The sequence below is a fragment of the Coloeus monedula genome, assembly GCF_965178545.1.
Source record: "Coloeus monedula genome assembly, chromosome: 14".
Lineage (NCBI taxonomy): Eukaryota > Metazoa > Chordata > Aves > Passeriformes > Corvidae > Coloeus > Coloeus monedula.
In genome coordinates this window covers 1,252,703-1,275,681 of record NC_138794.1, presented here as the reverse complement: position 1 = coordinate 1,275,681, position 22,979 = coordinate 1,252,703, and the positions used below count along the sequence as shown (strand labels likewise).

At 46.7% G+C, this 22,979-nt stretch overlaps 1 protein-coding gene across 1 annotated transcript; it reads right to left on the bottom strand.

Annotated features, from left to right (window-relative positions):
- Positions 1–53: 53 nt before the first annotated feature.
- Positions 54–21,763, bottom strand: GNB5 (G protein subunit beta 5). Its single transcript, XM_082290998.1, has 11 exons — positions 21,632–21,763; positions 17,402–17,538; positions 15,863–15,904; positions 15,038–15,114; positions 13,362–13,494; positions 9,422–9,565; positions 6,317–6,408; positions 6,147–6,195; positions 3,529–3,625; positions 2,371–2,537; positions 54–2,047 (listed from the first exon to the last, which is right to left on the bottom strand). Exons 1-11 carry the CDS (start codon positions 21,741–21,743, stop codon positions 2,036–2,038), a joined length of 1,062 nt encoding a protein of 353 aa, XP_082147124.1. The 5' UTR covers positions 21,744–21,763; the 3' UTR covers positions 54–2,035.
- Between the last annotated feature and the right edge of the window lie 1,216 nt (positions 21,764–22,979).

Here is a 22,979-nt window from a genome sequence, read left to right as displayed (position 1 = left end):
GTAAGTATCAACACAATGTATTATGTTTGAAACAAACATCTTGCCAATAAATACTATCTAAACATTAATATTAATCTTTTGATCAAATGTGTACAGTGTATTGACTCAATATTGCACAGTGAGTTCTATATGACATTTCCATAGTGCATTCAGTTTGTTACAGGGATAGCTTGCCACAAATATTGCAAAGCATCAGAGTTGACTTTTCCAAGTGAAAACAGCTGACCTATTCCATTAGGGATGGAAGGCTGGTATAAATGTCAGTGTCTTAGGTTAACTGGTTATGGATTCACAGAACCTAATGTTTTCATGGATGAGGAGACTTTGTTTCTAATATGATTTTTATATTATTGTAAAAAAATCCCACTTGCAAACAGAATGAGGATATTATCATCAAACTCCAGTGAGCTTGTAAACAGGCTCATTCCAGTAAGCTTGCTCTCTCCTGTTCCAGTCTAAATGTAAATCATATATTTGATACATTAAAAGCTGTACCTCACCACTTGAATTTCAAAGGCCAGGCTGTGCAAGCCCCCAGCATTACTCCAGCTCTTTGTTCTCATATTGAGGTTAGGACTCAGTACTTGCTGGCAGAGCAGAGCTGACATACTCTAGTCCCAATAGCTTTCAATGTATGAATGCAGTCATAATCTGACAGTGGTTCTATAATTAATTGTATCTCATCTTTATCTGATTAAATCTTGATTCTACAGCATCACTTCTGTGTGGGGTGGTCCTGCCAGTCTATCTGGCATTCCCATGCTCACACAGAGGGCTGGATGCTGCCAGCAATGTGGCCAGCTGTCCTGGTCCCCTGAAAACCAGGGACTCCTGGATCAGATGGACTCATGTGCTCTGGTCAGCAGAGTCTCAAACCCTGGCAGGACTGTGGCTCACAGCAGATTTTCAACAGCTCACTGTTACTCATTCTCAAGTCCAGCTATGACAAAACCATGTCCGTGGCAGTGGGAGATGACTGTTACAGTAAGGACTGTATGATTTGACCTGTATTTGCATGAACTTACAACTGCTCTGACATTGCAGAAGGACCTTAAAATGGGTATATACTGCTTTGATATACATTTAAGCTACATTGCCTTGCCGAAGTTGTATGAACTGCTCAAAATGCAAATAAGAATCATGGTCATAGAATGACTATGACTGACTTGGAAAAGATTTGACCATCAGTATAATGGTGCTTAATGCTTAGCGTGTAGTATCCCTTAGTGCTTAGCATGTAGCATTTCTTTAAGTAAAAGAAAATTCACTCACCAAGTGATACAATTAAAAATTTCTAAGAAACTACTGGTTAAGTATTACCTCATGATTATGTAAATCATGTTTATATCCCTCCTCTTTGCTGTTTATCAGTTTGTATATATTTAGATTCTTTATATTCAGGTAACAGAGATGAAATACTTATTTCTATCTAAAAAGACAGTAGGAAAAAACAGGGATTGAAGGGATTTCTCTTCTGTACAAAAAATACATTTTTATGACAGCAGCCAGTACCTTCACAGTAGGTCCTTTGCTCCTCTACTTACCGCCAAGGTTCAGTCATCCATAACACCATCATAAAGTATCAGAATTGTTTCTCTTTCCATTTTTCAACACCGACATTCAATATGCTACTACGGAATGTTTCCAAAGCCTTATGCTACATCCCGATAAAATCAGGACTTTTTTTTTACTTTAAAAAGGAACTAAATTCATGCAAATAAATAGATAATGTGCACTGAAATACTCAATTCTATAATACAGGTGACTTTGGAGAAAAGTCCCTTTATAAATAATGAAACTAATTCTAATAAAAGAATATAGTTTCAAAAAAAATTTAAAACATTTCGTTTTACTACAAGTCAACGTTTGCTATGTGTTCAAGCAGACTATTTTCTACCTAGTTGTATTAATCTGTGGGTTCAGTGTCACCCTTTTGTACTGTAGTGAATACTTGATTTTGAGGAATGGCTTCTTTATGCAGTTTTTGTAGTCCGGCGTTTCAGTCTTCATTTGATTCTGCATACGGGATCTCAGGTTACGCCCAGATCTGTAGAAAGAGAGAGAGCCGAACACTCCTTTATGACAGCGACTCTTCTGTCAAACATTAAATTAGCTTTGGCGAGGCAATCACATTACTGGTACAGAGTATCAGCAGCAGTGATATCATGTAACCAACAGCAAGCTCAAACTTAGCCGTTCTGCTAGCATTTGGTGGGGATTTTTATTTGGCTTTGCTGTTCGTGTTTTACGCTGTTTTATACCCTCCTCAGTTCCTCTAGAGCAGTTTTCCTCTAACACGCCTTCCTCCTGAGCCCCGGTCATTAACCGGCTGCAGAAAGCAGCACCCGCAGCGCGTTCTCGGGCACTTACTCGGAGGGTGTGGTCCCAGGAGCCCGAGCAGAACGCGGTCCCGTCGGGAGACACCCGCAAGGTGCTGACACGGTTTTCGTGTCCGAACAGAATGGACACGCGGGACCCCTTCAGCACATCCCAGACATTGATGGTGTAATCGTTATAGCCCGCGAACAGCAGGCGACCTGCAGAGAGAATGAGATTTTACACAGCGAGGGCTTAACGTGCCTTGACCGCAGCCAGGGCCTTCTGCAGGACAGTGGTCACCCCAAGCCCACCCCGTGAGCTCTGCTTCCCCAGGCCAGCTGTGCTCCCGTGGGACAGCCCTGCCGCTGCTGAGCTGTCCACGCTAAATGCTGGAACAATTACAGTTCATTAGTTAAAAGCACTGTCAGTTTTAGTTAAATTACATAAAATGTGTTCAGACGTTAGAGATGGGGGATGACTCCAAACCGTGACAGACTGAAGAGCGCTTTAACAGCTATTGCAGGGTAACAGTACTTTACTCAGACCTTACACAAGAAGCGGAATACAAATGCTTGAATGATTAACAGACAATTTGGTAAGTGATTCACTGCCAACGGGACAAGCCGTGGTGCTTGTGACCATGACAGAGACATTTGCCTCAGTTCCAGGAGGAGGGCAGTCCACCACCCACTCATCCCCACCCAGGGTGACTGGGGAGCTCTGCACTTGGGCTGGGAGAGACAAGACTCGACCTTATGTCTCAGGATCTGCAGTGAAAAGTGGCAATGACTCTTTCTTCATACCCCTCTAATACACTTTTACTATTAATCATTTGTTATACTTTTAAAAACTATTTATGTAACTGCACTTAATAGTTTAGCTACATTTCATGTTGCCTTTGAAATGTTTTTCATTATTATTGTGAAACTCTAGCCCAGCTGTAGTTAATGGCAAAATATTTCCTGCCTTCAGTAGGGCCAGGAAAATACTTTTCATCACTACAACGAAGCAATAGCCAGCTAGGTTATTTAAAGAGTAATTATTTTTACAGAGGCAAAAAAAAAATGCTTCCATGCATTAAATGTTTCTTTTGGTACTTAGTACTTTTGATAACTTTTAATAACAAATGTTTTATCAAATTAAACTGAAAAATTTTACAGTTCCCCTCAAATCTCAACACTATGATAACCTCCAAAGTTCAAGTCTCACCACTGAGAGAGAAGTCCACACTGGATGCTCCAAAAATGATGCTCTCTTTGGAATAAATTGCTACTTCTCTGTCTGCACGAAGGTCATATAAACGACACTAGGATTAAAACAAAACCAACACACATGCCTCAGTAAATGCTGGAAGCACTGGCTAAAATATTTGGAAAAAGTGGGAGTGGGAGGTGCAGCCTAACAGACATCACGGGAAGCGGCTGCTTGGCTTCTTTCCTTCTGCTTCTTTCTGCTTCCTCCTTTCCTTCTGCTTCTGGCTGCTGCAGCTGGGATCCTCTGACAGGGATCTAAGCAACACAAGGCTGTTTTGTATACATTGCAGGAAGAACTTTCTTTTTCAAGCCACTTCTCTAAGCCTCCTGCCTGTCCTGCTAGAAAGACATGAGTGGTGGGCTTTGGACCATGGCTACCCACTGGAGTCCCCACACCCTCTCGCTTCCCCTCTGTGGTTTCACACTTATCAGGGCATCCTGCTGCTGGGGAGGTGCATGTGGAGACAGCCTCTTAAACAACAGCTTAGCCACAGCTGGAGCCTGGGAGATGGGATCAAATCTCTACTCATTGTTGAGAACACAGACCATGTGGCACAGAGGAGCCTAGGTGGTAGTCCTGGGTCTGAGTAAGCCAGGACAACAAATAATCCCTGCCCTGCTGTGAGGCCTCTCTGTTTGAAAAACCTACGTGAAAATAATTCAAGTGAAATAATACATTTTAATGCAGATCTCTGGTTTTCATTTCTCATGGAAAATTCCAAATCACCTCTGACAACCTATACTTCCTGTTTTTATCATTTGCCAGCAAAATTGGGCTTGTTTGACATGGAAATCATGTATCAGACTTCACTGCCAGACTTCAAACTTCACTGCCATGCAGAAAGGCTGTCTGTTAGCCCTGAAATCAAAATGCACTTTTGAAACTATGTGAACTGAAATCCCTCCTCAATAAGTTAAGCTTAAGCAAACACTGGCCAGATGGGATTGCTAATATTAAGGCTTTCCTATTGAAAAGTGGCTGGTATTCAAGTGTGCACATAAAGAAGTGGCTGTTTGATTCTCAGGGCAGTGGGGAGCAGCTGCCAGGTATGTGCAGTCCAGCTCTCCCAGTGCTCCACACAGATGAAAAATTTTGTCAGACTGTCCTGACAGGGAGTTGGGGTCACTGCAGATGACAACACTGTCATCTGAGCATGCTTTTATGGATTACTTCCAGTCAGGATTATCTGTTCCTCAGAATCCCCAAGTATATAAATCAGGTCAACGATACCACTCTGTAACACTGCAAAAACAAACCTCTTCATTTTAAGAATGAGGTAGATGGAAACTGCCAAAACCTCTGTCAAAAGTACAGAGGTGGAATTTCCCATTCTCCTGCTTGAGTCAGGGGTGTCAAGAATAGTTAAAAAAGAAAAAACCCATCAAATAAATAAATAAGAACCTGTGATACTGGGTGTTAAGAGAGTGCTTTCACTGGAATTTAACGGTGGACAATTTCTCTGTACCATTCCCTCAGCATCTCAAGAGTTCACAGTACTGCATCCATGTGTGCAGAGAGCCACTGGGCTCACCACAGGGCTAGAGGCATTAACTTCTAATCACAGCTTTTAAAACATAAAGTCAGGGTTCGCTCTCTCCCGGAAGAGCCTTGGAATGTCTCCACATCCAAGGAAGACAAAAGGAATGTTTCTATTGAGTTCAGCTAGCTTTGGAGCAGACTCAGAACATGCTCTGAGGGCATAGAACTTTATCTAAAGTCTTTGCTCTCAGGTGACTCAGTGTGATGTTTGAGTGAACAGAAGAAATAAGGTGCCAGGTGCCTCCCCATCATCTGCCCTCAAGCTACACTCAACAGCTCAGTCCCTGCAGGGCTGTGGTGGGGCAGAGCCTGGTCCCCCCGGGACACACCAGCTGCAGGGAGAGCATCAGCCCTGAGCATCACTGGGGGCAGAGGGCACCAGGAGCTAAATGGCATTTTGTATACCTTGTGCTGATTAAATTTATCTGTCAATACATTTTGAGTCCCTCCTAGCAGATTGCTCACAGATAAGCAAGAGCCATTAAGAGCCACTGTGTGATCCAGGACGCCCTGGATGCAGAGACTCACTGCAGTGAGTCAGGGCTCACAGAGATACGTGTGACCAAGGCCACCCTAGGGCTGCAGAGGCCAGCTGCCCTCATCTGCCCTGCTCTGCCCTGAGCCCATGGTCCTTCCACTTTCTGGGACATGCTGCTTCTCCTGACACAAGCTGCAGCACTTCAGCTGGTTCCTCCCATGCTGTGACCAAGAGCTATATGAAGCCAAATCTCTTCCAGTAAGACAACTAATTTTAGTCACGAAACTTCAAACATAGAGAATCTGAAATGAGTATTTGGACAGTACCTCTTGTAGAGAAGTTTGCAGAAGTGACCTACAGTGTTACATGATTTTCCCTATAATGTTATATATGGTATTTAATATCTTATCTTACAGGATTACTATTTCTGCAAATTTGGTGTCACAGGCCCAGTTTAGTCACTAAAAGTCTTCTGTGGATATGACCTAGTCTTTTAGGAAAATCTGACTTGGGAAGCAACAGAATTTTCCTAAATTAGGTTGCTGAATGAACATACCGTGGCATCGTCTGAACCAGAGGCAAAAGCATCTCCACTTGGATAATATCTGTGCACAAGTGAAAGAAGACCAGAACACATTACATTACTTGCATGAGGTCAGACTTCAGAAATAGAATCAGCACATTGCTCAACACTGCAAACGTGTCCTCTCCCAGAAACATACTGACCTGACACTGTTGATATCTGAATCGTGGGTTTCAAATGACTGGACACACTGACCAGACCGCATGTCCCAAACCATGGCTTTCTTGTCACATCCCTAGTAAGGAACAAAAATATCACTGCAATTGTGCAAATGGTGACATTCACCCCTCATGTGTCTGATATTTGTCATCAAGCCTGCTACATTCAAAGGCTCTGAACATCATAGCTCTGAGAGGATTTAACCAGCAAGCAGCCCCAGAGCTGGCTGCAGTAGCACCCTCACCTGTGCAGCTGCAGGTGGGAGCAGAATTGCTCATGAAGGCTGGAGCCCCATGCTGCCCTGCACTCACCACCCTGCTCTGCCTGTGCTGCTGCCCTACCTGTGTCTGCAGCCCCACCACACCACAGCTGCACAACTGACCTGTTCCCTGACCACTTAGCATGATCAATATAAAAAACTAATACTGAGCATTTAAAGTTTTATAACTAATTCTTCTCATACACTGAAAGAGAAAATTAAATCAGTGCATCCAGAGGGTTTCTTGCCTAGCCTCCTACCAGAGTTAACCCGTGTCAGGGCTCTGCACCCACATGTTTGATGGTGTGGTTGGGATGAGAAAAACAGCATAGCAGCACTTCATCTCATCCTCAAGCTCAAACCTGCCCTTCCAAGCTGTGCTTTGAAAAGATCATTTAACACTCAGTGCTCAGCACCCTGAATTCTTTGGGCAAGGGGCTTGGCTCATGTAGTCTGCACTGTCCTTGGGGCAAGAACCATCTCATACCCGTAGGGCCAAGCTCTCAGCTGCAGTGTCTTACTGCTGTCACAGTTGTGGTGACGAGAAAAAGAACATAGACTTTGCTTTGAAGAGTGATGTGAGATTTTAACAAACTTGCCCCTGCTGAGGAGCAGGCAGTAGGCAGGCTCAGCTCCGGGGGCACAGGGCAGGCCAGGTGGCTGCTGCTTCTGCTGAGCCAGAGCGCCCTGCCCACCAGACCGTGCCACACACGTTATTTATTTTAATCAAATATGATAGCTAATTAAATTAAACAGTCTCTTCACAATTCACGTGTCTCTCTCTTTTTTAAAAAAATCTGTTGTTAAAATTAAATCCTAGTGTTTTTAGTAAAGATGTCATTATTTAGAAGCGGTAATACTCCTTGGCACCAGCTTGTGGTTCCTGCATAAGGGAAAACAAACAGGATAGAGAATATTTTGGACCCAGCATACTTTCCTCTAAAGCCCCACCACAGCCCAAGCCCAGCCCTTCATATTGCTTCCGTGTGCACTATTCTTAATGACCTCTCTGGGAGTTTGGGGGCAAGACTAATCTGACAAGCTGGTGCTTTGACTCCTAAGGTTTTGAAGGCTAAACCAGCCACCAGCTGGAGATGTACCCCCTGAGTGATATCCAAATCAGCTGAGGAGCCTTGCTCAGAGGGCACTGAGCAAAACAGCCTGGGGCACAGCCCTGAGCTCACCCGGGAGGGCTGGAATTTTCAGTTAGGTCGTTAAATGTAACAGCACCCAGCCTACATGCTGATATACTGACCCTGCTTATTCCAGCTCAAGGTTACTGTCCTACAGAGGAACAGTATTCAGGGAGTCTCTCTATGCCACCGTACCTTCATACTGTTCTGCCTGTACCTGCACTGACACGATGCAAGACAGCTCTTCACTGCAGTGGTGTTTTACATGTGATGAATTAAGCGAGTGCCTGTAAGCACAGACATGCCCAAGCTGCTGTATCAACACAAGTATGACATATTCTCTTAGCAGTACCAGAGCTGCTTGCGATTCCTTGCCCTATAATAAGCTGAGCTGTTCCCAGGGAGAATGAACCTATCCTTTCTGGGAAGCAAGCTCGGTGACAGGAAAACCCAAGAGAAGTAATGCACTTGGGTGGAATTAGCTTTCAGTCACGCTTCGGAGCAGCTGTGCTACCAGCAGGCAAACTGGGCCAGTGTGCTGGACTCTGCTCCTGATGGGCCAGACAAATTTGATAAAAAGAGCCATAACAGAAGAGGTCTAGGTTTACTGTGTAGACCATGACTCCAAGCACCCCTAACCCATGGCCGGCACCCTCTGGCACAAGGGCCATTTCCATCATCAAACACAGGATCAGCCCTGGGCCAGTGCTGGTTGGGATCAGAAACCAGCAAAGCTACTACTGGTACCTTCAGCAAAGTTACTGGTAGCAACCTGCCCCTCAGCTACCACCAGCTCTCATCTGCACCCTCACTTTCTAATGTGGGAAAGACCAAGATCACCTTGAAAAGGAGCTGAGCCCCATCCCAGCCACCTTTATGCCTGGCCTGCCTCACTGCCAGGCTGTGTGCCAATGGCTCAGCTGCCTGGAAACAGTGATCCCTCGGCAGCAGGACATGATTTGGAAGATGCCCTGGGTTCTTTCCCAGACCAGTCAGTTCTGCAGCCCCAGTGAGGTTTGCGTGTTCCTCTGGGCCAGGACAGGGAGAGGACAGTGTTTGACCGATGAAGGGGCTTTAAATGCCTCTGGTGCTTCTGGAAGGCACAGAGGACTCAGCAACAGCTGAAGATGTGGCCACACCTCATCTCCCTGCTCCAACTTGCACGGGGGTTAGCCAGTGTCCAAGCTGCCCCTTGACTCTGGGGAGCAGTTGAGGGACATAGTGGCACACATGTTATTTGCAGCCCCACTTCGATGCCCTGAGCACCACCTGATGCCTGTCACACCCCATCTGGCTCCAGAGATGGGGAAGGAGCGAAGTGTGGGAGTCCTCTGCTGTTCCAGGCTCCCACCCACAGGGACTCACACCTCTGCTGTGGTAGGAGCCTACTGCTCTTACTCCGAGCCTTCCCCTTCCCAGCAGAGGCGTTGTTTTGATCTCGAGCTGGATCGCTTTGATGTGGGGTGGAACTTGCTAAGTAAGCAGAACTGCAGTCAGACTGGCTGGGTGGGTTTGACCCCACAGTCAGGGGTTTAATTTGCTCCAGCTTGGAAAATGTGCTTGCAATGAGTGGATTGCACTGGAGCATCCAACATATACTCCAGCCCTGTCTCAGTAACATCATGAGCCTCCTGATTTGCTGCCTTTTCACTTCCATGTTCCTTAGTTTGATATTATGAGAAGAAGCTCCTGCTTACCCCAGAGACAAATGTATTTCCTGTTTCAGAAGGGGCCAGGTCCAGGCACAGGACATCAGCTCCATGACCATGGAAACTCTGTAGAAGTTGCCCACTCTCAACATCCCATAGAGCACAAGTTCCATCTCCACTTGCTGTCAGGATCTGTAGGATGTGGGAAGAAGAGTCACAATACAAGATCAGCAGATGACCTTCAGGTTACAAAGAAACAACTGACATCCTACACATACACCAAAGGACAGCTTTAATTTAATTAAATATTATGCAGTAAATCAAAGCCATAAGCCCAGTGTGAACCTAAGTACAGTTTATGGGTTTTATTTTTAAGGAAAAAGGTAGAGTGGAAAGGAGAGCTGTATGGACACCACTATACCTACACAATGTTTCAGTAATGGTCCCTTCTGTGCGATGGGCTTTGCAGAACTGACAGCAGTAAGGATCTGCTGGTATTTTCATATTCTCTAAAAAGGAGGCAGAACAATACTGGTATTCCTGTCTGTCCCCATATTTCACTCTATCCATATTTAGGCTGCTGGAATTCGACCCAGGTAAATGGAAGAACTCTTGGAGTTAAGAATACCTGTTTAACTCACCTTTTTTTTTTTTTTTTCTGCTTGAAATAGGTTAAACCAAATTAATTTGGCTTAAGACATGGGTTTTCTGAAAGGGAAGTAAGCCTGTCTAGACAGTTGTTTGATAAGTCCATCAGCTCTCACTTGTCCAAAACCATTTGTGTGTGAAAGGGCTTGAACATACACTGGCTGAACATAGCTCACATTTTCCCATCTGCTACATTACTTGTAGAAAGCACATGTGATCAGAGCTTGTTATTGTGGCTAAATCCTGATGATGCTCAATTGTTCAAAATTTCCCCTTGGCACCCGAAACTGTTATGCAATCACAAATTCTGTAGGTTGGAAGAGTCCCTGTGCACTGGTGTGGAAGGAAGCAAGGGTGAACGTAGGAGGGCTCTCAGTTTTGTACACGGGTTTTTCTCATGGTTGGTGAGGAAACTCAAGTGATCCCAGTGGGTAGTTAGAAGTTAAAAAAAAAATTCTCTTCAAGAAGAAAATGAACACAGTCATGAAACCATTCAGAGTTGCATAAAGGTTAAACACTGAACATGTTTGACAGATGCCCCAAAAATTCTTCCTGTAAACAGAGGTAAAAGCTGCAGAACAGACTGTTCTGAATCCTGCAGCACAGAGATGCTAATGCTCTCAGATGGTAATAGCAGAAGAAAGTCCTGACTTGTCTTTCTGGCCAGCTTTGGAGCCTGGATCAATGAACTTCCCTGTCCTGGGGAATATTTGTACTTGGCTGAGGAATGAAGACTTCCAGCTCTGAGGATTTGCTCTTGTAACACTGTGTAAGAAAGTCATAAGGGGAACAGGAGTAGCTAAAAGTGTAAGGGAAGGGTCTGTTGGCAACCCAGAGCTCCAGTTAATGCTTAAAGAGAAATGTTATGGACTCAACTTCAAGGTATTGCTATTGAAAAACAAACCAAACCAACTCTGAAGATCTAAGACCAGGAGGGAATTGGCAATCCTTGCTAAGAGACTGTGGCTAGCAGCACTAGGGGCTTGAGCAGCACTGATGGGGACCCTTGCCTGGCGCCCAGTGGCAAGAGGCAGCACTTGCTCAGGGCAGGGGACAGCAGGGACACAGCCCTGCTCACAGGGGCACAGGCACCGGGGCTGGGAGCAGTGGTGAGAGGAGAGGGGCCACCCTCACCTGTACCTCCTCCACCATCGTGGGATTCATCCTGCTCCCCAGCCCTGCCTGCCCTATGCAAAACACTTGAGATCCCAATTAACTGTTGCTATTAATAGACATGGAGCATTGTCACGTGGGGAGCATTATCACCCCGCAGAGCTGCAGATACCTAATTTAGGAAGAGAGGCTCCCTGGCTCTCAGCTCACTGAGGCAGGGGAGGCTTTCTCAAGCGAGGCTGGTTTGGGGTACTGAGAACAAGATGCGTGGGTCACCCAGCCCTGCAGCTCAGGGCCCACGTGGGAACATGATGGGGAGCAAGGGTGGCACCCCTTTTTCAGCACCCACACAGCCTGGGAGTGACTGTAACCCACGATGAGCCACCCCCAGAGCTCTCTTACACTAAACCCTAAACTCCTACCCATGCCTCTGTGGGAAAACTGAGCTGTAGTTTAAGACAGAAGTCAGGGCAGAGCTGCAGCCCTGGCAGCACCTGGCAGTGGGAGCTGTGGGGACACTGGGCTGGGGGACACTTCCACCTCATGCTAGAGCTGCTCCAGGACAGCACCACATCCCTCCTGAAGCAAACTGGGAGAGCAGAGCTGCTCTGCACACAGCTGGAAAAGCTCCTGCACAATGCACTGTGTAGCCTCAGAGTTACTTAATCGTTTTAATTCTGAATAGTTTTAATCCTGAGGCCTTTATGTAAATGAAAAAAGAAAAGAACTCTGGGATTCTCTGGGATCTGCTACATAACAGTGTCCTAAGAGAAGCTTGGCCAACCCGTTTGCTTGTATTTGTTTGAATAATAACATGCAGTGCCATAAATGATCACTTACAAGCCTAGCAATCACAAGAAAACTTCTTTTTAAAGACTTCAGAAAAATTTCGTTATATCCACACTGAATATGAAGAACCTTAATCCACTGTGATATTATCTAACAATAGTAGTACATTACCTTCAATATCAACGCAGTTTGCTGTATTTAATATGGAAAAAAAAGACCCAACTTTTCTTTCTTTTTTATTATGAAAAATAAATTGCTATTTTTCCTGTCATAGGATTTAATCCTGATGCATATAAGTGTAGACAAGAAAAGAGAAAACTGGGTTTGTATCTCATCAGAAACATTCCACTTAATTTAGACTACTCTAATTCCACATGACTCCTGCACAGGAAGGTCAGGGCTAAGCAAGCCTGAGTGCTGGGTACCTCCGCCACTTGTTTCCATGGCAATGGACTTAAATTAGCACCTCAGAGTCATTACAGAAACCAGAGAGCGACAAACAACAACATACTCTCAGCTTCACATGTCCTGAAATAGAAGCAATGAGAGCTGATATTTCCTTCAGAAGAGCTCCAAATATCTGGAAGAAGGGGACATGGTATTCCCTTTCCAGCAGCTCTGTTGACATCAGGAGCTATGAAAAGGCTCCATTCTGCCACTTATTTTGCTGCAGAGCTGCACTGAGAAGAGCTTTAATTAAATTCAGAAAACAGAGAGGACAAGGGGATTATCCTGGCTCCTTTCATCATCTTCTGTGTTCCTAGAGAAAGAGATCTTTGAGATACACAATAGAGAGGAAGGCTGGCTTGGTCTCAGAAGATCTGCATTCAGCTCCTGGATTTGCCATCACCTCCCATTGTGGGCCTCTGTGCTGCACGCCACTGCCTGTGAGATGGGGACAGCATCACTCCTTTCCCTTGAGGGAACACAGTACTGCACGTACAGACAACATGGCCCTGTGGGGCATCCTCAAGCTCAAATGTATCACTTGGTACAAATAAAAAATACTAAGAATGAAAGCAAAAGCAAAGTTGGCTGGATGTCCGGGACAAAGCAGGCAAACAACACAGTCAGCATCAGCTGGCACAGCACCCAGCCTAGTCCTGGCTGAACCGTGGTTTTAACTATTTGCAACAGTCTGGGCTCCTAAAGGCCCAAACTGGCACAGAGCTGGGGAGCAGAGAACACACAGGTACCAGCGAGCCCTCTGCAGAAGCCACAGGCCTTTGCAGGGACAGCCTGGCCACGGGCTGGGACAAGCATTTCCTTACAGCAGCTTTTGCAGCACCTTCACTGCCCCCTGCGAGGGTGTTCCAGTAGCCCCTGCAGGGGCAGGACATGGCCCTGGGTGCCCCAGGAGCAAGGGAGGACATGTGCACTGCACCCCAGTGCAGCTGCTGTCAGGTGATGGTGAGCAGAGGGTACAGAACGCATTTACCTGCATGTCTGAGTTAGTGAAGCTGCAGGCAGACAAGTAGTTCGTGTGCATTGCAACCGATTTCTTCTTTGCAGCCATATTTTCATTTTTTTCAAATGTCAGAGGGTACACAGAACACTTGTTGTCCAGGCCACTGAAGAGAGTAATAATAGCAGTAACAGAGAGAGGAGAACTGGTTAAAACTGCAACGACAAAAGGCGAGTGGTGATAAGAAGGAAACCACCTGTCGGTGCTGTGCTGCCAAACCCTTACAAGTACCGACTTCCCTGTATTGTGCAGTGTGGGATCTCCCTGTGCAGGGAAGCCCCAGCTGCCTCACAGCCTGGCTGCTTTACAGAACTTGAACAGCTGCGCCTCAGTTTTTTTCACCCTTATCGAGTTTATAAATGGCACTGAATGAAACCTCACGAAAGTATAAACTGGGAGGTGACAGCAGCCACCTCAGGGTTAATGTTTCACATACAGCCAAACTGCCATTTTTCTGCTGACATCTGCCACTGTGAAGATCAGTGTTTAAGCATCATTATACACCTACCTTAACAAATTTGACCTAGCTCCTACAGAAAAGGCAGTATAGCAAGTAAGTAGTAGGTGTGAAGACAGAGCTTTTAGAAGAGTTTGGAAAAAAGGCAACAGAAGCACTGACCTCTGTAGCTGCTGTCCCCCTCCTGGACAGTTGTACCAGTTAAGCTGTGTCAGACCCAGGACTCATTTCTAAAGGGCAGGACTTATATGTGACCCTTTCCCAGAGCCGTGGTAGATCAGCCCTGCCCTGGTCCCCGGGATCCTGGCACACCACCAGTTGCTTACATTATGTATGCACTGGTGCTTACACTACATATGCACTTACATTATGTGCATGGCACTTAACTGACAGCACAAGAGAAATCCAGAATTAGGTGCAATGTATATGTGCACTCTCTGTCTCTGCTACAGGTGTAAAGACAGAGCTTTCTTGCCATTCTTTGGGTTCTAGTCAAAAACACAGTCTCCAGACTCCTTTCCACACACAATTATGGGGTCTGCTTGTCTGTCTCAGTCTGCTGCTTTCTAGATTTGCAAGCTGCATGCTGAAGTCTCCCTTTGTTCCTTTCTCTTGTCCCAAGCTTGCTTTGTCTGTCTGATCCATCCAGTCCCTTCTTACAAGATGTTGCGCCAACATTTAATCTCTTTGCTTTTTCCCCCTATATAAACTCACTTTTTCAAATCTGAGCACTCAGAAAACTTGTGGGTTATCAAGAATAGGGTTACTTCTCCCCATTCCATCTTAGCAAGGTCTATTCACATACTGGTAACCATTAATAATGAACCTCTATGCCATAAAAAAAGGAGTGCAAAGTAAGAACACGATTAAAAGCTCTTTCCCTTAGAAGATATATCCAACATAGACAACCACACTGGGACAGGGAAGTTGCATGCATGCAGAATTCCTAACCCATGATATAAATGCTGAAAGAGGATTATTTTCCATGCTTACACAACAAATGTTACTGCACTGAAGTCAGTGGAGATAATGTGTACGAGCCACTATGGAAATAGAATCAGAGGCACTGAATGTAGAGCTTCCACCCACCATCATGGCATGCAAACTTCTATCTGTCAGGTTCTGAAGCCACCAGGAGACTGCAACAAATCCAACTTCTCTGTGTAAGCAGCTGTGGAAACTGGGAACTTACCCACAAGCAATGGCACATCCAGATGGGGCATATGCACACGCCATCACCCAGGTACACGGCATCGTCACTGCGTGCTCCTGAAACACAGCATCTCTTGAGTCTGGCACCTCACTGCTTCTCTAACCCATGCAAGGAGAACACTGGAGAGTCCTAAGTTCAGTATTTCTGTGGGACATCCTTAGGGCCAGTGAAAGGCACAGATGATTCCCCCAGCTATAACTCACATGTAAGGCTGGGACAATGCTGACTGCAGAATACAGCAGAGCACAGGAGGATGGCCAGTCCTTCTCTGACACTTTCCACCTTATTCATGGGCCCCAAAACTGATCACAGAACATATTTTATTTGGGTCATCCAGTGCTGTGAAAGGACCCACTGCTGCACATGTAAAAGTGAGTTAAAAACAGGTAGCTTTTCCTCATCTGTGTGGTGCAGGGTGCCAGGAGGCAGTCCAGGCAGGGCTTGAGGAGCAGTGACACCATTTCACAGTGAACAACACCACAGCTGAAGGATCCCCAGTGATCACACACAACACCTGGTACAGGGGTGCCCTGTTTTGCTGGCTGGGCTTTGCCTCCCTTGTCAGCAAAGAGGTTGGATCAGAGCCTCCCATGGAGACCATGACAAACCCCAGTGCCCTAACAGGGACTGTGCTCAGAAACAGGTCAAGGGAGGTGACTTGCCCTGGGCTCCCTTTTTTGGGGTGCAAGTGGAAGTCTACATTTTATCCCATAATCCCACTGCCTCCAGTGACACCTGTGGGCCCTTCACCTCATCCCACTGTCATTTGCCCTGGACACAGGATTTTGCTGAAGTTTCACTTACCTTGTTGGTAGTGAAGGAATCCCACACGATCACCTTCCCATCCTAAATGAAAGCACAGAGAAAGAGAAATTGAGGCCTTCCAGAGACATGGCTGTAAGCCTGCTTCCCAGTTTGGAGAAAACTCCTGCTCATTTCCTTTCCCCAGTCTGTTATGTCCTTTTGTCTCCATCTTAACAACAGTACAGCAGTCACAGTGAAGCATCAAGGAGACCCTTCTCAGCAGTGCTGTTGTATCTACCACAAGTGTATTCCCTCCTCACCGAGATGACTGATGTTTGCTTAAAAGAACAATTTATTTTTCAGTTTTTTTTCCTTCCCTCTTAATGGCTTCATGAGAACTCCTTTCCCCTGCAGCACACGCCACGTACAGGGCCATCTCCTTAGGAACCTGCCACCTCTAAGCCCTCACTTGACTGTTTGTGGATATTGCACTGTTTATTCATCTTCCCCTTCCACTCTGATCCTGGTTTTCCCTTTACTTGTCACTACACTTACTTAACCTTCAATTATCCATTATACAACCTGCTAAATAGCCATCATAGAACCCTGTACAGTGGTGTACACTCGTGACAACAACTTTGCCTTATGCACATAATACTGTTATCTTCCCTGTATCATGAAAGTGAAATGTTTATTACTGAGCAACAACTGCTTCTGTACCTGTACTTATACAGTTCTTACAATAGAGTAAAAAATGCATTTCAACCTGTCTGTTCAGCTTTCTGATCTACACACTAACATTTTAACCACTTTAAAAAATGTGACTTTAAATATTTAAAATTATTCTCCTTGTTGAGATCACCATGAATGGTAAAAACTCACAGTAAGTGAAGGTGGCTTGCAATGCAGATTGCCTATTTTTATCCCTCAAGTGAGACCCCTGGCAGATTTCATGTAGGTCAATGAACAGCTGTGAGGTGCAAGGAGCTCACTCACTGCCGTGCTGGGCTCAGGACGAACCAGGGGATCTAGAGAGTAATTATCTCATTACCTCCTCTGGCTTATGAGACTGGTCTTGAGCAGGTGGTAGGACTGTTTCTCAAAATGCCCAACTAAATGCAGTAATTTTGGCAGGATGTTTGAGGCTTTCAAGGTCATACAAATCATACAGACTGCAGAAGAAATTTCTGTGCATAGAAATCTTTAAAAGAATTAACATTTCTTCACTTCCCTTTTCCTGATGATTTTCTCTGAACATACAACTTGAAAACTTTGCTCAATATTTCATCTGTAAAGAACAAGGAAATAAATGTAGCCTCACATGGGTTCTATTCTTTTATTGTAGCAGGGAATATGGGAAAATCTGTGTATGACTGGACAAGAAATATTTAGGCATTAGCTACAACAGGTGTACCAATGATTAAAAGGTCACATTTACACTCTCTGAACAAATACATTGCCAATGAACTTCTTTCAGGGCATCTTGAAAACATTTACAATAATCCCAGGTATCATCTGCTAAGAGTGGCACACAGCACAGCCACAAGATTTGTACAGTTCCCAACAGCACCTCTGAAAAACATCTGCCCAAGAGCATACCTGGGAAGAGCTCACAATTCTTCTCTTGTCTTTGCACCAGTCCATACAGAGAACTTTGTTTCCATGGCCCTTCAGGGTCCTCCTGGTCTTCATCACAAACTGTCCCAGTGCCTCCACACGCTCTGCCACCTGATGAACTGCAAACAGCTGATGGTTAGAGAGCCCTGCATCAAAGCACTGCCCTGGCAAATATCTGTTTATGAGTAATGCCCTTGGAGGAATTAATCCATGAAGGTTGAGTCCATGGTGCAAGGCAATGAACTCTGCTTCAGAGCTGGCAGGTGGCTAACACCAAGGTGGGTGGCATATGAACATATTCACCAGATAAACACAAGTTGGAATTCACTCAGGGCTTGAATTCCAGGGATCAGGCAGCTGAAACTCTTGCAGACCATCCCACCCAAGTGTAACTGGAAAACAGATTACCCCTTTGCTCCCTCCTGCTGGGAAATCCTCAGGCTGAAGGTGGACAAACAGTTGTTCTGGATGTGAGATTCCCAGCTGCGGCTGGCTCTCAGCCCTGTGGTGGTGCTGCACTGGGTACAGGTACTGGCCACTGGCACTGGTGACTGCTGTGCCATCCTTTCTGGTGGCCAGGAGCAGCAAGGGCCAGGACACAGCTTTGAGTGAGCAGGAAAATGGACATTTTGCTGTAAGAGTGCACTACCCAACTTTCCAGCAGTAACTATGGACATCAAGGACTTCATGGGACGTCCCTTCTATGAAAGAGGGAAACAGAGGGCAAGGAAGCAACTTTCCTGAGCAGCATCTTCTGGTGGAGAAGTCAGTTCTTTCATACCTCACTTAATAGCAGTACTTTCAGCTGATATTCTTAAAAACCCAACAAATTTACATTTCCGTTTGTGCAAACTGACTTGGACATAAAATTCATGCAGCTGACAAAACTAAAAGGTGTCTCATATAACCCTGATACCTCAGGCTGGGGTCACCTGTAAATGTCTGGGAGAAAGTGTCATCTGAGGAAACCTATTTGCTCTTCTCCAGCATATTCATCCAGCGTGGAGCTGAGTAGGGCCATGATGTGCCTCAGCACCCAGGGGCAGCTCTTCACACAGAGGGAGAGTGAGACTTACTTCAAGTCCAACAGCAGAGTAGAGGCTGAGGCTGAGGATGGAGACTCTGGCACCAGAATTATGAATTACTCTGTCTAGAGAAGAGCTGATAGGATCCAGCACTTCCTGTGTTGTGTGGCTGTCCACACCAAAACCTAAGATGGTCCAGCTGCTGTTGGCTGTGGGGGCAATGCCTGACTCAAAGCTTCTGAAATAAATGGAGAAGCTCATGGAGATGCTTTAATGAGTTGGTGGAGGAAATCTTAAGCTTTTCACTGCCCTGCTGGAGACTGAGCTCCACGTCCCCTGTGGCAGGTGGTGCTTTGGAGCTGCCTTGCCACTTCACCCTGCATCACTTTTCTGGGGCTGCAAGAAAGCTCACGGGCTGGGAAGGGCTGTGACAGTGAGAGAGCAGGCATCCTGAACTTAGAGATCATTTCCTGGCACAGGGTCAGTGAAGCAATTTCTGCCCAAGGCAGAGACTGATTTCTAGCGGATTACCTTTTCAGGAGTTGTCTTTCAAAGCCACCACACCCCCAGGCTGTGCCAGAATAATGCTCTCACCTGAAATCTCTGCTCAACCAGTCTCCCCGAGCCAGGGGACAAGTGCTGTCCACCATTCCTCATGATTTGTCCATAAGTCAGAAGCAAGTTTCTGAGAAAGTACCATATAAACCCACTGAGGAAGAGATGCATTTCCCCCACTATTGCCCATGGAAACCTGCCAAATGATCCAATCAAAAGACACGAAAACACAGGACAGGAGGTTATTATGGCAGCTGGAAAGATGCTTGTGTCCAGAATATATCTGAAAAAACAAATGTTTCACAGACAATGGACAAACTGTTTCCATTATGTCAACGCAGCTGAGACTCTGTGAAATTGTCTGGTTTAGCCTCACTGATTCTCTGAGGACCCTTATCTCCAACCACAGCCACAATAATCCTGCCCCTGCCTAGCATAGGTTTGAGAGTCACATAATTATTTTTAAGCACTCCCCAATATTGTTCAAAGATAGTTGAAAATCATGCACTCAGACAAGTAGATCAGCTAAAGACAGCAAATAGCCTGAGTAGTTTTACAGAGGTCCAGATAAAACTGCCTGTTTTTCTTAAAAATATTGTTTGGCCTGAACAGGAGGCATGGACTTGATGCTGATACTCCTGGGTCTTTAATCTTTCCTGTGTTGGGTCTAATGGTCTCCCTGGCCTTAAAAATTCATGGATCGCACAAACAGAACAAGCTTTTATCTACATCTAAAATTTTAAGCTCTTGAATTGACTGTTTAAAATTATAAGACTGCAAATCAAATGCATGTTTGGCATTTCCTTTTTCTATCCACATTTTTGAGAGCTGCTGTTCAGAACCAGTTGAACAAATAAGGGCAATCCTATTTCAGCCAGCTGTTTGTTTTGGGAACCACCGATGGAAAGTCATGATCTGAGCAAAAAAATGCAAAAGATGCAATTTTAGATTAGGCAAAAAACCCCCAAACCAACCAAGCAAGCAAGCAAAACACAGAAATGATGCCTTAAAAACACAGAAATGATGCCTTATTCTGAAACTGACAAACTCTGCAGAAACTGTACTTGGGAATAATTTAGGTGTAAAAAAGCTCTGATACAGAATCAATGATATAAATATCGTAAGGGAGCATTGTTCTACAGCAGCCTAACACTTCTGTCTTAGAAGTGCTGTCATGGCTATGCAAACACGGCTTTACAATGGAAATTTACAGATTTCACATATGGCAAAGAACATCCTATGACTGTCAATAGCACACACAGTTACAGTATCACTGCAATCATAGGTAAAACTCTTTGTGAGCAAAAACGGGTTTAAGAATACGCTTAAGAGGTCTGTTAAACACAGGCCCTGCTACTTCTGATACAGAAATTATACTGGAGGCATATGGTGATTTATGGTAGTGTTTCTGTAATGAGGGCATCTGTGTTTGTTTACCAATTCTGATTAGCAGGACATTCATATAACACATGGTTGTCTAACTTAGACAAGAAAATGCCCTGTTTATTCCAGAATATATATATTTTACTTTAATCCTTCCCAACCAGAAATTCAAAAGTGTTGGTCAGTCCCTCATTGTTACAAAACACTAAGAACTAAGTCACTGGATACAGGCTCAGATTCCTCTCCAGTGCTTAAGGCATCAAAACACATGAAAGAAAAGTTGTAATGACCCACTAATATTTCTAGTAGAGTGACCTACATGATTTCAGAGGGCAACAGTAACTTACATGTTTTTCTAAAAAAAAAAAGTACCACCAAAAGCAAAAAAAAACCCCAAAAACCAAAAACCCACCCTGCAATGTATTATTGTAATTATAAAATGAAATAGTGATAATAAAAGAATTCTTCATATCTCAAAACTTGTGAATACCCATTTGAAAAGCTCTGTAAAGGTAAGGTTAGCTTCTTTTTCCTGAGTGGGGAAGGGGATAGGGGGAGGGCAGGGTTGAGGTCTGTCCCTTGCATTTCTGTCGCGTTATCCCCGGACGCTGAAGCTGCAGCTGGTGAGTTACACATCGACAGCTCCAGCACTGACTCACCCGCGCCTCTGAATCAGCACTGCATCCCTGCAACTTGTTTCCCTGGCGGAAGGGGGGCAGAGGAGCTGCTTTTGCAAACAATGCTCCTTTTTAAGCCGTTCCACACCGCGGGTGAAATCCCGGCCTCGTTAAAGCGAATTCCCATCAACTTCCACATGGCTGGGGTTCACCCTGGCCCCCGGCACTACACCCAAAGGCTGCGGGCGAATGCCGGGCTGCACCGAGGGTATCCCAGGCTCCGCGCCCCGCCGGGCCGGGCCGGAGCTCCGCGGTGCCCGGGATGCTGCGGGGCCGTGCCCGCCCCAGGGCCCTGCCCCGCTCCCGGGAGCCACGGGCCCGGCCCGGCGCTGTCCGGCCCGGAGCCCGGCGCTGTCCGGCCCGGGGCCCGGCGCTGTCCGGCCCGGAGCCCGGCGCTGTCCGGCCCGGAGCCCGGCGCTGTCCGGCCCGGGGCCCGGCGCTGTCCGGCCCGGGGCCCGGCGCTGTCCGGCCCGGGGCAGCGCTCCCCGCTCCGGCCCGGCCCCCGGCCCCGCTCCCGGCCAGGCCCGGCCCGCTCCGGCCCTGCGGCCGCCCCGCCGCCCGGCCCCACTCACGCTCCACGTCGTGCAGCTTGGCCCGCTCCTCCTCCAGCTTGCCCTTCAGGCTCTCGGCCTCGCTCTTCAGCGATGCCAGGGTCTCGTTCTCGTGCAGCCCCTCGGTTGCCATCTTTGCAAAGGAAGCGGGGAGAGCGGGGATGAGAGCGGGAGGGAGGAGGAGTTTGCCAGCCCGGCTCTCGGGGATGCTGCCGCGGCTCCTGCTGCCTCAGCAACGGCGCCGGAGCCGGCCCGGGCTCCCCCTCCCCTCCCCGCTGACGTCCAGGGCAGTCCTGAGCACGCACACCGTGGGGACCAGCATCCCCGCTCCTGCCGCTGCAGCATCCCCGCTCCTGCCGCTGCAGCATCCCCGCTCCTGCCGCTGCAGCATCCCCGCTCCTGCCGCTGCAGCATCCCCGCTCCTGCCCGCTGCAGCATCCCCGCTCCTGCCGCTGCAGCATCCCCGCTCCTGCCGCTGCAGCATCCCCGCTCCTGCCTCTCCAGCATCCCCGCTCCTGCCTCTCCAGCATCCCCGCTCCTGCCCGCTGCAGCATCCCCGCTCCTGCCCGCTGCAGCATCCCCGGTCCAGCCTCTCCAGCATCCCCGCTCCTGCCCGCTGCAGCATCCCCCATCCAGCCTCCCCTGCCCAGTCCGCTCTGGCATCCCAGTGCTCTCCAGTCCAGCAGCTGGGACCAGCCTCACCTCCTGCCCTGCTCCCACACATATCCCAAGCCCTCTTCACAGCCCAAAGGCTTCATTTCCCCAGAAACACATGCCAATGGCACCCAAACTTGTTTGTACAAGTTGCACACTCTGTGGGGGAAAGAAGAAAAAAACAGCCACTGGCATTTTGAAATACCAGATTGGGAAGACAGATCCTGTCCAGGCTTACCAAATCCCATTTTAGCTCCCTTAGGCCCTGATACTCCTATGGGCAGGGGGTACTGGGATAGTCAGCTATGCAGGTCTCTGGCCCAGTTCCTGTGCCAGCAGGATAGATGCAGTGGTGAAAACTCTCCTCTCTACTATTCTTTGAATTCATAACTTTTAAATGTGGTGTTATCAGGGTTTCTTTCCTTTTTTTTTTTTTGTCTCTCCTTTAGATGAGCTACCCCTTTCTCCTGCTCTCAGATATGCACATTAAAGTCTGTGGCGTTCCCAGCTCTTGAAACAGAGCAGTTTCCAAAATCCTGAAGAGGGAATAAATAGCCCTTCACTTTGGTGTGGTGTGAGCTTAGGGGCTCAGCTCTTTGGGTTCTGCTCATATGAATGTGTGCTGGGCACAGGGAGCAGCTGATGCTTCCAGAGAAAGAACTGAGACACAAAGCTTTTTGTTCCCTGGGAGTTCCTTGAAAATCTCCCCTTCTTA